Source organism: Anopheles maculipalpis, chromosome X, assembly GCF_943734695.1.
Source record: "Anopheles maculipalpis chromosome X, idAnoMacuDA_375_x, whole genome shotgun sequence".
Taxonomy (NCBI): domain Eukaryota; kingdom Metazoa; phylum Arthropoda; class Insecta; order Diptera; family Culicidae; genus Anopheles; species Anopheles maculipalpis.
The window spans coordinates 8,046,252-8,059,273 of NC_064870.1; the positions used below are offsets into that span (position 1 = coordinate 8,046,252).

General features: G+C 47.1%; 1 protein-coding gene across 2 annotated transcripts; it reads left to right on the plus strand.

Moving 5' to 3' along the window:
• The first annotated feature begins 920 nt into the window (after positions 1-920).
• Positions 921-10,386, plus strand: LOC126557536 (homeotic protein ocelliless-like). 2 transcript variants are annotated; one of them, XM_050213354.1, is made up of 3 exons: positions 921-1,226; positions 6,012-6,166; positions 9,264-10,386. In XM_050213354.1, exons 1-3 carry the CDS (start codon positions 1,046-1,048, stop codon positions 10,383-10,385), a joined length of 1,458 nt encoding a protein of 485 aa, XP_050069311.1. In that variant the 5' UTR covers positions 921-1,045; the 3' UTR covers position 10,386. The 2 variants fall into 2 exon arrangements, with proteins under 2 accessions (XP_050069311.1, XP_050069303.1); XM_050213346.1 differs by having other exon boundaries at positions 926-1,217.
• The last annotated feature ends 2,636 nt before the right edge of the window (positions 10,387-13,022 follow it).

Here is a 13,022-nt window from a genome sequence, read left to right on the forward strand (position 1 = left end):
GTCACCCTCGATTTCGAATGCTTCAACTGTGGCCACGATGCCAGTGCGGTACGGCAGGCTCGTTGCCAAGGAGACCAAACCACCGCCGGCCACGAAGATGGAATGCCTTGCTGCCGGGGTGCTCTCACTGTTGCGCGATCGGAATTTTCTTCCCCGCAATGCTATCGGGTCCTAACCTTAGTGGCTCGACTAGATTCTGCAGGTGATTAGCGGCATGCTTAGGATTCCGCCTTGCGCTTTGTGCGTGTGAGTGACGAAATGTTTCTTTTTTCCCCGTCACGGTGACACGAACCGTTTTGCCGATACCTTTTTAATGGATTATTTATGTTCTCGGGATGGGTTTCGGAGCTGCTAGTCTGAAATTGAAATGGTCGGTGGGTGTGTGTCTGTGTAGCTGTGTGTTGTCTAGATTTCGGATGCTTGGAATACCTGTATCTAGCTTCTGTTCCAACACATACCGGCAGACGATATCTTTCACAAAACAAACAGTCCACGGGGCGGGTTTGGGAAGAAATCTAGACAAAAAAAACGTTGGAAGACAGGATTATCCCTTTTTGCATCCTTAGATTCTTAGAGTCCTAATGAAAGAGAGCGAGAGAGAGAGAGAAAAAGAAGTGGAGGAGAGTGGTTGGGACTGTTCGAGAATCCTGATTAGCTCGGGTGAAAAGCTCAAATAGTGTGAGGTTCGGTACGGCTTAGGATTATCCTGCTGCAGGCTAGCGTTGGGTCAAGGTTCGGCGTAGAAGAAAACCTTCTGATGCCTTTACCGGTTCCGTGCAAGGCTGCAACCAAGCAAACACAAAATCAAATACCTCTCACACGCAATTACTCATCAGCAACTGTTTTCTTCTTTTTCACGTCCCAAATTCTAGCAATCAGCAGCGTTAGCCGAGAGAGAGAGACAGAGAAAAAAGGCGAAGTCGTGAACCGTTTGCAACGTAACGCCAGCACCGTGAGCAGCTACGCGCACCAGTACGCGTCTGTTGGGGGTCGGTACTGCCAACAACACCCATCCACCGTGGCGCTCCACTCGACCGAGGCCCTGATGGCGGGCTTCCTCAAGTCGTCCGATCTCGGACCGCACCCGCACGGGTACGGTACCGCCCATCATCCACACCATGCCCATCCGCATGGTCCTTTACCGCCCGGAATGCCTATGACATCGTTAGCCCCGTTCGGTCTTCCCCACGGGCTAGATGCTGTAGGATTTCCGCAAGGTATGTGGGGTAAATATTCGCTTTTTTTCTACACTAATTAATTATAAATGCTCGTGTCACCTTTACCCCGCTGGTAGTGTTAGGCGGAAGCTGTAGAACGAAACGAAGCCGAACCTGCGGAGGACGCTAACGTTCACCAGGCGGGAAAGATACAAACAAACCGCCACGGAGCTATAATCCCGCGACCACGAACATTTCCAAAAACTGGTAGCTTCGTTAATTTTACCGCTTCCGTCTGATGCGCTCCGCTCCAAGAGGACACATCCTTCCATCCACTCCAGAGACCGCCGAGCGCAAACACTAGCGGCAGTTTCTGAGCGCGATCTTCTCCAACGAGATGGATCCCTCATCCTGGGTGGATGATTGTTGCGTATGTGTCCACCGGTCTTGGAGAGGAGTGCCAGCTGTAACCCGCCTCCCAAACCCCCTATCCCAAACCCCCATGCAAGAAACCATTCCTTCCAATGTAGTGCCCAAGTGCAGGTAGCAGTAGTTCCGTAGCGTAGTGTCGCTGTTCACTCTGTCGCTCTGTTATCTGAAACGGGGGGAGAAAAAAGTAGCCCGGAGAAGACCACAACCTGGAACACTGAACGCAACGACTGAACAAAAAACCCGATGGAGGTGAAGTTTGAAGCTTTAAGGCATTGAACGTGCCTCCGGCACGGTTGTCCAAAATTACGCTCGAGTGATCACCGTGACAATAATTCATCCGTCACTTTGCTGCTTCCCCCTTTTTTGCAGTTCAACTGTGTATACATTTATTTTGTTTTTCTCTCCGTTTTCTTTGGTTCAGCTTTTCGGGCATTCGTTCGGTTCGTCGTGTTGGTTTGGAGGGGTGTTTTTTTTTTTTTTTGGAAGCTTGGAAGAAGTTAGCTTCCGAAGGTTTTTTTTTTTTTACTTTTTTCCATGAAAGCAGGCCGCCCCGTGTTGCCCTTCTTATTTATTTTTAAGACGCCCCATCAAAAGCGGCTCGCCGACAACACACCAAGACGCAGCAGATCCTGGTGGGGGGGTTTTTTTTGGGATATATTTTCCCTCCCTCTCGTTTCGGGTGGAACCTGGTGGGCATTTGGTTCTCCGACTTGACACCGTTCCCATGACGTGCTGACGGGCGGGGATCCAGATCTGTAGATCGGACCGGGCAGATTGTTTGTTCGCCTGCTCCAGCAATGCTTACCGCGTGGAAAAGGCAGTCAGACAACTGACAGCAATGGCGCGAGCGCCTGCCAAAACGAGCGCTAGTGTGACGGAAGCGGCTGAAGCCCTTTTTAAGATGGCGACGGCCGGGACGAAGCCTTTTTTTTTGGTGCGGCAGAGCGTCCAGAATTCTCACAGCTCAGAGGATACCTCCCCCCCCCCACCCCTCCCCGAAAAACAAGTGGACAAGTTCGCTTGGCCACGGGAGATGGTAATGAAAGCTGTCGCTTTATTTTTACTTTTCAGGTTCCTGCTTTACTTGCTTCTTCTTGCGTTTGAACTTCATCAGTACGGCAGAGCGCTGTTGCGCTTGAGTGACAAATTAAATTTTAATGAATCGAGCAGCGGCCATTTGTGAGCCTTGGTTGCGCTCGGTTGCGGCGAATGGCGGACTTTTTCCTCTGCTTCGTGTGTTTGTTCCCGGTTTTAGACTTTAATTTCCTTTTGCGACTGTTGTTACTTTGCCCGCTCGGTGGAATGTACTTCGCCTAATGGATCCGGCACTCCGGTCTTTCATGCCGGAGTAAGCGAGTGAGCCTTAATGGTAGAGCAAAGAAAACATTCGCAGTCCACGTCCACAGTCTGGATATTTAGAGTTCTGAACATACTGAGTGTAAACTTTTTCTCAGTTGTTGTTGCCCATGTTCACACATTGGAGTGGCAGCTTCCGTAAGCAGTAGTAGCTTCTCATTGAATTCGGTAATCGAAATTTGAAATCCCTGCTCGTCGCTGAATCCACCTAAAAACAAGTGCGATTCGTTGCAGCTGGCAAGTTCGCGGGGGACATGGATACGGGACGAGAGAGCCACCGCTTAACAAGGTGGCAAACGAACGAATCATACGAACGAGTCCATAGAGTCCATATTTTGGTACGTCCGAAGCTGTTGCGAAATGTGCGTCAACGATAGGTTAATAGTGAGCATGGGTAACTTGGCAATGATGCAGGCTATATATTCCCCGAGCCAGCTATTCGAGGTCCAATTGTTGAAACCCATTTGTTGATGGACGTATCGAGCATTAGACTCCAATAACACCACACCGAAACAAAGCGTACCAAAACTGCCGACCGAGTTCACCTCCGGACGGGGAGTGCCATGACCTTTGGCGTTTGATTAGGAACGAGCACTACGCTAGTTTTCGGTTCGGTGCAAGCCACATCGGTAAGGCTTCCCGACTGTAAGGCTTCGGTAACGTTTGTTTGCCGGTCGTCCATTTGGAGGACCCTCTTAGACACCTTTTCAAATGATTTTCCGAATGCAAATCCGCTGTCCAGTATTTGGTTTGCCTCGGTAGGGAAATTCTAGCAGACACTAGTTAATTAATACGGCCCGTAGCTCACTGTCTCACCAGCGATACGACACAAAACCAAGCCAAACGACTGCCAGACTGCCGTGTTTCTCTTTTTTGCTTTTGTTTTGGTCCATCAAAAAGCAATACGAACCGACGGGGTTTCGTTGTCGCGTTGTCTTTCCCAAACCGCTCGTCCCCCCAATTCTTCTCCCGCGCTGTAATCGATACATTCCAGCAAAGATCCTGCATGAAAACGTTCAAGTTGTTCCGCCCGCGGCACATCCCGAGTCCTCAGGATATCGAATTTTAAGGTTCACTTCCTTGGATGAGCGAAAAGAGCACGCACGTGTGCGTGCGTATGTGTGTGTGTGTTTGCATATCAATTACCGGTTCGGTGGCCGCATAGCCATCCCACCCCACCTCCATGTTGCCAGCAGAGCCTCACCGTTGAAGGTAGCGGTAGCACGTGACTCGGGAATTGACTTAGAGCCAAAGACAAATATTGACACGACACTTTTGTGCTTTGACTTTTACGCGGCTTGCTGCTTGCGGCAGCATCCCTGCACACATCCCACTGCGCTCACCAAAAATCTCAAGCGTAGACATCGCCGGCGGGAGGGAAACGGGGAGGGTACAAGAAATACGAAATTCGGTAAAAATGGCGCTGGCGCCAGACAGTAAGTGGGTGCCCGCATGCCTGGCGAAGAAAATCCGTAAAAGCAAATTGCAATAAACAAAATCACACACACAGCTGGATGGGGTGCAGGACAACAACAACAAAAAAACACAACTTCACAATGTAAAGACAGCCGCCATTTTGATTTTTATTGGTTTGGAACGCGGGATATCTCAAGGGATTGCAAAACTACGGTGTACGGTAGAGTTTCCCGCGAAACTGGAAGCACATTGGTTGGTCTCCCCGAGGCCCTTTTTCCTTCATCTTTTACACTGTCTCTCTCTCTCTCTTTCACCCCTTCTGCAGCTCGCGCACTAGTCAGCATTTTGCTCGTGTCGCTTAGGGGGCGCACTCTGCTACGTGAGCATTGCCATAAATCAGAGGTCGCGTTGCGTTGCGAGCGTCCCGGTGTCTGTATGTGCGACCCTTTCGGGTTTTGTCTTAGTTTAGTCTCGCAACGCCACCGTTCGCAGGCAGTTGTACTGGCGGCAACTGAGGCGTGATATGGAATAAATTTTGAACAAACATTTGGTCGCATCTGCGAGGATCGCTGGCCCACAAAAAATGCATTTCTGTGTGTATGCGTGATTTGATTCTTACCCCTTTTTTTTTGTTTCGTTGTGGAACGGTTAATGTTCCCGAAGCTTACCATGTGCATCCGGTGATATCCGGTTTTGATATTAGAATTCATCATCAACCGACGAATGTCCGAAACGTCATCCGAAGTTAGAAAGCTGCATTTGGTGCACCTGGTGTACGGAGAAGCGTTAGTAAATGCATCCCATCGGTTCGCTAGGATCGTTATGGTAACGCGTCAACAGCTTAATAATTGTGGGTTTTCCCAAATATCTTACCAGCAGCTAACCATTTCCACAGCAATTGTCAAAGTTTAAAATTAAGTCATATCTGCAAACAATCTGCAATAATCTCTGAATGTAACCATAAACCGTAAAGAGGCGAATGATCCAAAAATTCTCCTTTCAAATCTAAACATTTGCAGCGCAAACTAACTATGATTCCGTGTTCTTGCAGGACATCACGCACCAGCCAGAAATGAGCAGGGGAAGGATGCGAATGGGGCGTTACGTGTAACGCCACCTAACCTTACCTAATGGAAGCAGAAGCTAATAGGCGTTTCTGGAGTTTTAGCACGGGACATCACAATATTTCTATTTTTCCTTTACCGATTTCACTTTCGTCTTGGTTTTTGGTTCTATTTCAATGCAAAAAAAGAAGTCTCTTCTGCCGAAAAAAAAAATCAATCCTGAAGTTTAGTTTACAAATTTGACGTTTAGTTTAGTTGTCACCAAAACTCCTGTTTGTTTTTTGACAGAACTTCTTCTTCTGTTCTCGTCCGTTTTTTGTTGTTGCGTTTCAGATAATTGTGTTCCCTATGTATTTGGTTTTGGTTTTGTTGCGGCTGTAGTTGTATGCAAAAGCTTATCTTCTTCCACTGCCACCCTTCCTTCCTCACGCCTTCAGTAAACACCATCCCAACCGTCCAAACCTACCCGCCACCGTAAAAGTAAAGCAAGCGCCCTAGTGCCGCTTCTAGTTTTCAATCAGTTTTTCTAATACTTTCTTCTTTTTTTCCTCTTTTTTTTCTGATTTTTTTGTTGCAACCTCTCTAGGTGTCAATCCGAGGAAACAGCGCCGCGAACGGACCACCTTTACCCGGGCCCAGCTCGATGTGCTCGAGGCACTATTCGGCAAAACACGCTATCCGGACATTTTCATGCGCGAAGAGGTGGCGCTCAAGATCAATCTTCCTGAATCGCGAGTACAGGTGAGTGTGTGTGTGTGTGGTTGATAAAAAGGATAAAATCGTGGGAAAACCCTCCTCCATCTTAGGAGCGTTCAATCTAACCGTTCCCGGAGCAAGAAGAAAAAACTCTGACGAACACCCCGTTCGTCACGGTCGCTTGTTTGGATGAGAATTTTCCGGCGGCAAAACACATGTGCTACAAGGCGAGCGGCAGGGCGACAGGCAAACAAAATAAACAACAACCCCCCGGGGCTGATGGATGGTGTCAAGTGACACATTTTCCACCCTTCCCCGTTGCAAACCCACCCCCGCATTTAGTGTTGTGGCGAATTAAACATTTATGGCAGTTTTCCTTTTCTGAGACCGGCGCCGAGTGCGCCGAGAGCTTTGTTGATTTAATTTTAATTTTAAATCAATTGCCCTCGGGAGCATCCTTCGCTTCGCTTGCATCCTTGCGCTGCTAGGCAAACCCTTCGCAGGCTTCTTTGCCGGCAGGCGGAGGGAAAACAAGCACTGCGAAGCGCAAACCAACCGAAAGGGGGTGCCCCGAAATAATGGAGTGATAATCAAGGATTTGGTATTCATTGGACGTTTTTTTTCTTGCGTCACGTTTGTGCGGTAGAGTGATGGCGTTGCGATGCGGTGGGTGGAGGATCGCTGAAGAGCAAATCTGTTTTGTTTTGACTGTCGGCAAACCATGAAAACCCGGCTGCTTTCGGGGAAGGAAAATTGTGCGTATGGTACGGAAAATTGGTTTTGTGCGTAGATGTTGCCGTGCGTCGGTGCGCTCATTTGGATGTTTTTCGGTGTTGGGCGCTTCGGTACAATGGTGTGGGTTGAGAAATGTTTGCTTTTTAAATGCGAATTTAACAAGCCGGCTAACCGTGGCCAGTTTAGGAGGAATATTTTATTTAATTTCTTGTTTTTTTGGGAACAAAATTAAGCAATCGAGCTGTGTTTTGATGAACTGGCAGTCCCGTCCTGCCGTGGGAAGATCGGCGCCGTTGTCTCGCGCCTAATCATGAAAACCTTAAATTTTGTTTGATTATTATTTTTTACAGAAGTTTTTATACCTTTTATTCGTTTAAAAATACTTCAAAATTCATTTCAAAACTCTCAACCGGATTTTCCAAATTACAGTGTTGATTTTGACATGATATTTAAGTGTTATTAGGTTATTTCATTTTCGTAAAAGATTATTTTTCCATTTCATGGTAATTTACTTTCGTCGGAGCACATTTTGTTGCAGTTTTCTAGAAGTCATTTTTGTACAAATTACAGTTAAAAAGAGACATTTAAAAAAATCCTGTAAAACGCGTTTTGAAATATATTTGCAAAATAATTTACAGCTTATTTTTCCCCGGCAACAAACTACTTCAATACAGTAGCCAACTGTACAGTGACAATGGTGCAGCAAAAACAAACAGCTCGGTAGCCGAACATCTGTTTTCAATCAACGCGGACACAAAACCGTTCCCTTGTTTGTCAACAATTGTCCCTGGGTTGTGAATCGTAACGCAAACAAAGCGCAAACATTTTTGTGTCAGTTTTCTGTTTGCTTTGCATGTTCTCGATGTGTACCGGTGTGCGCACAATACGCAACAAGCAAACATCCCCGAAACACACGAGAAAAAGAGAAGATTTGTACGATCGATTGACAGCCTAACCTAACCAAACAAACCGCGACCGTCGGTATGTGATCGCTTCATTTTCTTGCCTCTTGCATGTCATCGATCATGTCGATCCATTTCTGTAGGTTTCGCCCCTCAATTGCGAATTTCGTTCGAAGAGAAGGAATGAAGAACAAAGCAAAAGGTCCTAAGGAGAAGGTCACTCGCCGCGGAGGTCTGTGTTTGTTTTTGGCCGTTGCAAGTTGTTGTGCCAAAATCTTGGCCCAGCTGTTGTGGGAAACAAATTTTCCGCACCGCTGCAAAGCGAACCTCAATTTTCCCCCGAGAGTTGACTGGTTTGCGGTGTTACCCGATACGGGCCGCTTTTCCTTCCATTCCCGGCGGGAATGCAAGTAGCGGGTCGGTGGAAAAATTGATTTCCAACCCTCTTCCGACAAAAGAAAAAGGAAGTATTTGGGTGGGGGTTAGGGAAGCCTCTTGGGAAAACTGGATCCAGCCAGATTTTGCGTGATTTGTTGCGATTCGGTGCAGCGCTATTACTTTCTTATTATCTGGGAAGGGTGCGCATTGGTTCGGCCCAGTGATTATGGAATCATTATCTGTTCTTTTAAGTTTGATGCTCGGTAGGTGCACAGCAGGCACAGCGCACAGCAGGCGATTGTGGGTGGCTCCGGGGGTGACAGTGCTGCTTTTGCCGTCCCGGTGACAGTCGAGTTGCAATTACAAGCCGCACAATGGTTGTACGGTTGGCAGAACTTTTTTTTTTTGAGGGATTTGGAAGATCTAAAAGAAATTTTCGGGATGGGATGCAGCAGTATAGATAAAGAAAATCTAGAATTTTGACTAGAATCCTTGGGTAGAGTCCAGATATGTATGAGGACCGTAGACTCTTGAATTGAAGAGAGAAAATTATCAAACCGCAAGCTGTCGTCCGAGCCTTGGCCAGAATTTCACAAGAGTTCTGAGCTTCAGATATTTGTGCGGGAGTTGAGGGCTTGAAATACTTGTCAGTAATGTTAGTTTTCGAACTCGTTGGAAGATTTCGAACTGCTTCTCCATCATCAGTTCACTTTTTGAGGCAACGAATTTCAAAGACTTTGAAGAGTGCTTTAAATTCTGAGCTTTTGATGAACTAGCTAGTTCCTCGTACCGTAGACTCTTAGAGGAGAGACCGTAGAGACTAGGAGCGAGTAGAAGATAGGAAAACTCTCCTCTCTTCTCCTAGGGCCTTGCAATTCTTGTGAGTTGACGACAACTAAGAACAGATCCTCGAGAGAGTTTTCCAAAAGAGAATTGTTTCAGGGTTTCTTATACAATTAATGCTAATGGACATTAAGCTTAACCAGGATTCCAAAAAAGTTCCTCTTTAAGATCAGATGCTGAGTTACCGCGTCGGAATGCTCGCTCCCAACGTTTCCAAATAACTTCAATAACTCATCTCGTTTCTTTCCTTTCTTTTTTCTTCCTTTATCTTCCACCGTTTGTAGGTATGGTTCAAGAATCGACGTGCCAAGTGCCGGCAACAGCTCCAGCATCAGTCCTCATCCAATCTCAACAGCAGCAAATCGTCCAGCGGTGGTTCGAGCGGATCGGCCCGCTCAGGCCAAACCGGTGGCAACAATGGTCCGTCCGGGGCAAATTCCGGCTCGTCCGGCGGTGCGTCCGGCAGCAATGGCAGCCACAGCGGTACCAAGAGCTCGATAGTGAACGCAAACAACAAGCCCACGATCAAGCACACGCCGATGAACAACAGCCACAACGGTGGTGGCAGTGGGCCCGGCTCGGGTGCTGGCAGTAATGGTGGTGGTAACGGAGGCGCCGGCAATCAGTCGAACCCGGCCGGCCCGAACCATAATGGGGCACTCGGGTTAAGTCACAGCAATGCGTCGCCGATACTGCCGATTACACCGTCGACCTCCGTCAGTCCGCCGATCAACGTGATCTGCAAGAAGGAGCAACCCTCGTCCTACCATCATGGGGCAGGCGGGGGTGGCGGAGGCGGTAATGAAACGGGCGGCATGAAGCCAACGGGATACGACCTGCTGAAGGACTCGGAGCTGAACCTAGCGCACCATTCGTCCTCCGCCTACGTCAACATCAACTCGCGGCTAGGGCAATCGCTCAGCTCGGCCGGTGTTGGTGGGGTGGGCGGTGTCGGTGGCGTGGGAGGGGTGGGCGGTGTCGGTGGCGTCGGTGTTGGGGTGGGTGTGGGTGCGGGCGGTGGGCTCGGCAATGGTCCGTCGGCCGGCAATCTGACGCCTCTCGGGTCGAACTCCTCCATCATGACGACACCGTCGCCCCCGATCACACCGCAAACGTCCCACAATCCGCTGTCGTACGTGCCGAACCATGAGACGTACAACTTCTGGCACAACCAGTACCAGCAGTACCCGAACAACTACAACACACCGTCCTACTACAGCCAGATGGACTACTTCCAGAACCAGAACCAGGGCAACTACAATATGGGCCACACCGGGTACACCACGTCGGCGAACTTTGGGCTCGCGTCCACGTCCGCCCTCGCCGGCCCGATGGGCTCGCAAACGTTCAGCCCGAACGGGCTCGACTACATGAACCCGCAGGACAAGTACGTCAACATGGTGTAAGTAGTGTAGCAGGTAGCGGGCATCCCTTGCGGTTGCCTAAGTAAAGCGACGACTGCATATCACGCAAAAAAGAAAAGAAAACAAAAAATGCACGAGCCCACTCTTCTAGGTGAGCTGACACATAAGAGCAGATCATATCAAATGGGCCAACAAGGCAAACCATTGGGGACACTTTCTGTCCCTCACTCGCTGTCTGGTCTCGCCCATAGTCTCGACTCTCGATTCGTTTCCTCGCTTGCCACGGTGCCAACGTACACACTGCCGACACCTGGGTAGGGGTAGTCTCGCAAAGGTTTGCGACGGTTCAGCCGCAAAACCGTTGGGCGCATTTGGCGCTATATGTCCGGGATGCGTTCGGTTTGCTTCGTTTTTGTGCACTAGACATTTACTAAGCTGAAAAACAAAACAGTTTAAAAAAAACAACCATTTAGACGGTAGGATTAGTATATTGGCGGGTTTTTAGAATTTAATGCTAAAGACAGAGACAGCAACACACACCCACACACACGTCAGGAGAGACGTCTAGAGAAAGTCTGGTACGTCGGCAGGATTTTCGGACCGCGATCTTATCCCAGGTGTTGATGTTTGGTTGTGCAACTGTTGGGCACACCCTAGCGTCTGTTAGGGGCAGACTACGAATCAGAACAAGAGGAAGAAGTAGACGACTCAGTAGAACGAAACTGCGACAAAAGTGTAGACAAATGTTATATCAACTAGCTCATATCAGTATTTTCTTCCGCTTCCGGGGGAAGAGCTTTCCAACCGCTTCGAGCATTGGGTTTTATTTTGTTCCGGGCTAACAGTGCCTGTACAAGGACTTGCAATGCGAACAGCGTAAAATCGATTTCACAGCCATTGCCTGCCTATCATACTCCAACCATTCCCTTTCGTATTTTACCTTACTTTGCTCAGTCCGGGCGCTTTTTCCTCTCTAGGTACGTAAGGCAAGCAGCTTTTTTTTTAAATTAAACAAACAAAAAACCGAACGAAACAAGCAAGAACTGATTTTTTCGGGCTCTGTCTTACCTTTAAGCGTACTCTCGCTGTCCCCGGTACGCATGCAAACAAGCTAACAACTGGTGCAATTTAATAGTTCATGCCCTTTTTGTTGTTGTTTGCTTCCCATTTCGCTTTTCTTTATTTGCATGTGCAATCCCCCGTTGCGGGTTTGCAGCCAAGTTTTGTTTCGTTTCGGCTCCTATTTCCCATAATTCTGCAAGGATTGTGTACGAAACAAAGTGACAAACAAATGACAGCAAAAACAAGAACGACATTAGCAAAACAAAAAAGAAAAAAACAAGAAGAAGTAAGACAACTATTTGCGCAAGTACGAAAAGAAGCGGAGGGAAAAAAAACCACGAAATGAAGCGAACAGAAAGAGATAGAAAAACTCATTTTGCGGCACTAGGTAGTACATAAATATAAACCTATATACATTACATAATTTTTAATTGCAAATTAAAATATTTTAACTGTATATCGTACACTATTTAAGTTCGGCTAGATTTGTAAGGAACCGCGTGCATGAATCGGTGCATTTGTGCAGCCCGGAGGAAGAGGAAAGGGGGGGAGGGGGGGGGGGGAACAATATATATATATAAAAGACAAACACACTTCCGCCGAACCGCGTGCCGAAGCTACGCGGCGGTGGGGAAGTGGTCGAAGCAACGAGCAAATAAAAGCAACACAAAAAAAAAGATGTCATAAAAGAAATAATAGAAACAAAACAAACAAAAAAACAATGAAAACAATGTGAAAACCGACCGACCGATGTAGGGAGAAATTATACAAAACACACAGATACACACAGATACACACTCACTCTAGCAACTAGGTACAATACTTTTTCTCCCACTTCCCAAACTTTTTCCCATAAATCGCGTGTACGCAAAACCGGTGCGAGAAAGTGGCTAGCATGTGAATGTGAATAATATAATACGAAAAGCAAAACAAACCCGTTGTAGTGTTAGTAGATATGTGAAGAGAACAAGTAAAAGAAAAAAAGAGAAGAAGAAGGTGTGAAATCAAACGGAAAAGTAAAGAAATAAAAGTAATAATACGAGAAAACTACAGAACAAGAAAAGCAAAAACCCACATAGTGACACATGAAAACAACAAACAGAAGCAACAAACAGTAAAACAGTGACAAATTTAATTAAAACACCGAATCTCGAAAGGGTAATGTGATGTGTGTGATGAGAAAGTGAGAATAATATCTGGAGGAAGGGAGAAAAAAAAAAAGTGAAAAGTATCGATTTCTGAAACGGAAAAAACATAGAACAAAAACAGGAAAACACTCATAGCATATAGAAGAAAAAAGAGGTAAAAACAACGCAGAGAAAAATGGGAAAAATGATTGCGAAAGAAAAGTGTGCTCTCTCTAGTGTGCTGTAACATAAATGGGAAGTTGTAAACACAGGGAACAACAGCTGACATTGTCCCTCTTGGTCGGGCTAGAGAATGAAGAAGTGAGGTGTTTAAGGTGAGATGCTCGATCAAGGAGAAAGATGGAAAGAGAGAAAGAGAGAGAGAGAGATCCTAGTAAAAAGTGACTAGAATACTAAACAAGAAAGATGGAATGAATTGAAGAACAAGAAAATACTCGTTCTCTCTCACTCTCTCTCTCTCTCTCCCTCG

Excerpts from the sequence above, each read along its gene's own strand:
- LOC126557536 (XM_050213354.1), top strand. The coding sequence starts at position 1,046 with ATGGCGGGCTTCCTCAAGTCGTCCGATCTCGGACCGCACCCGCACGGG. Across the intron at positions 1,227-6,011 it reads ATTTCCGCAAGGTATGTGGG|GTGTCAATCCGAGGAAACAG; the intron begins GTAAATATTCGC and ends CAACCTCTCTAG. Across the intron at positions 6,167-9,263 it reads TTCCTGAATCGCGAGTACAG|GTATGGTTCAAGAATCGACG; the intron begins GTGAGTGTGTGT and ends CACCGTTTGTAG.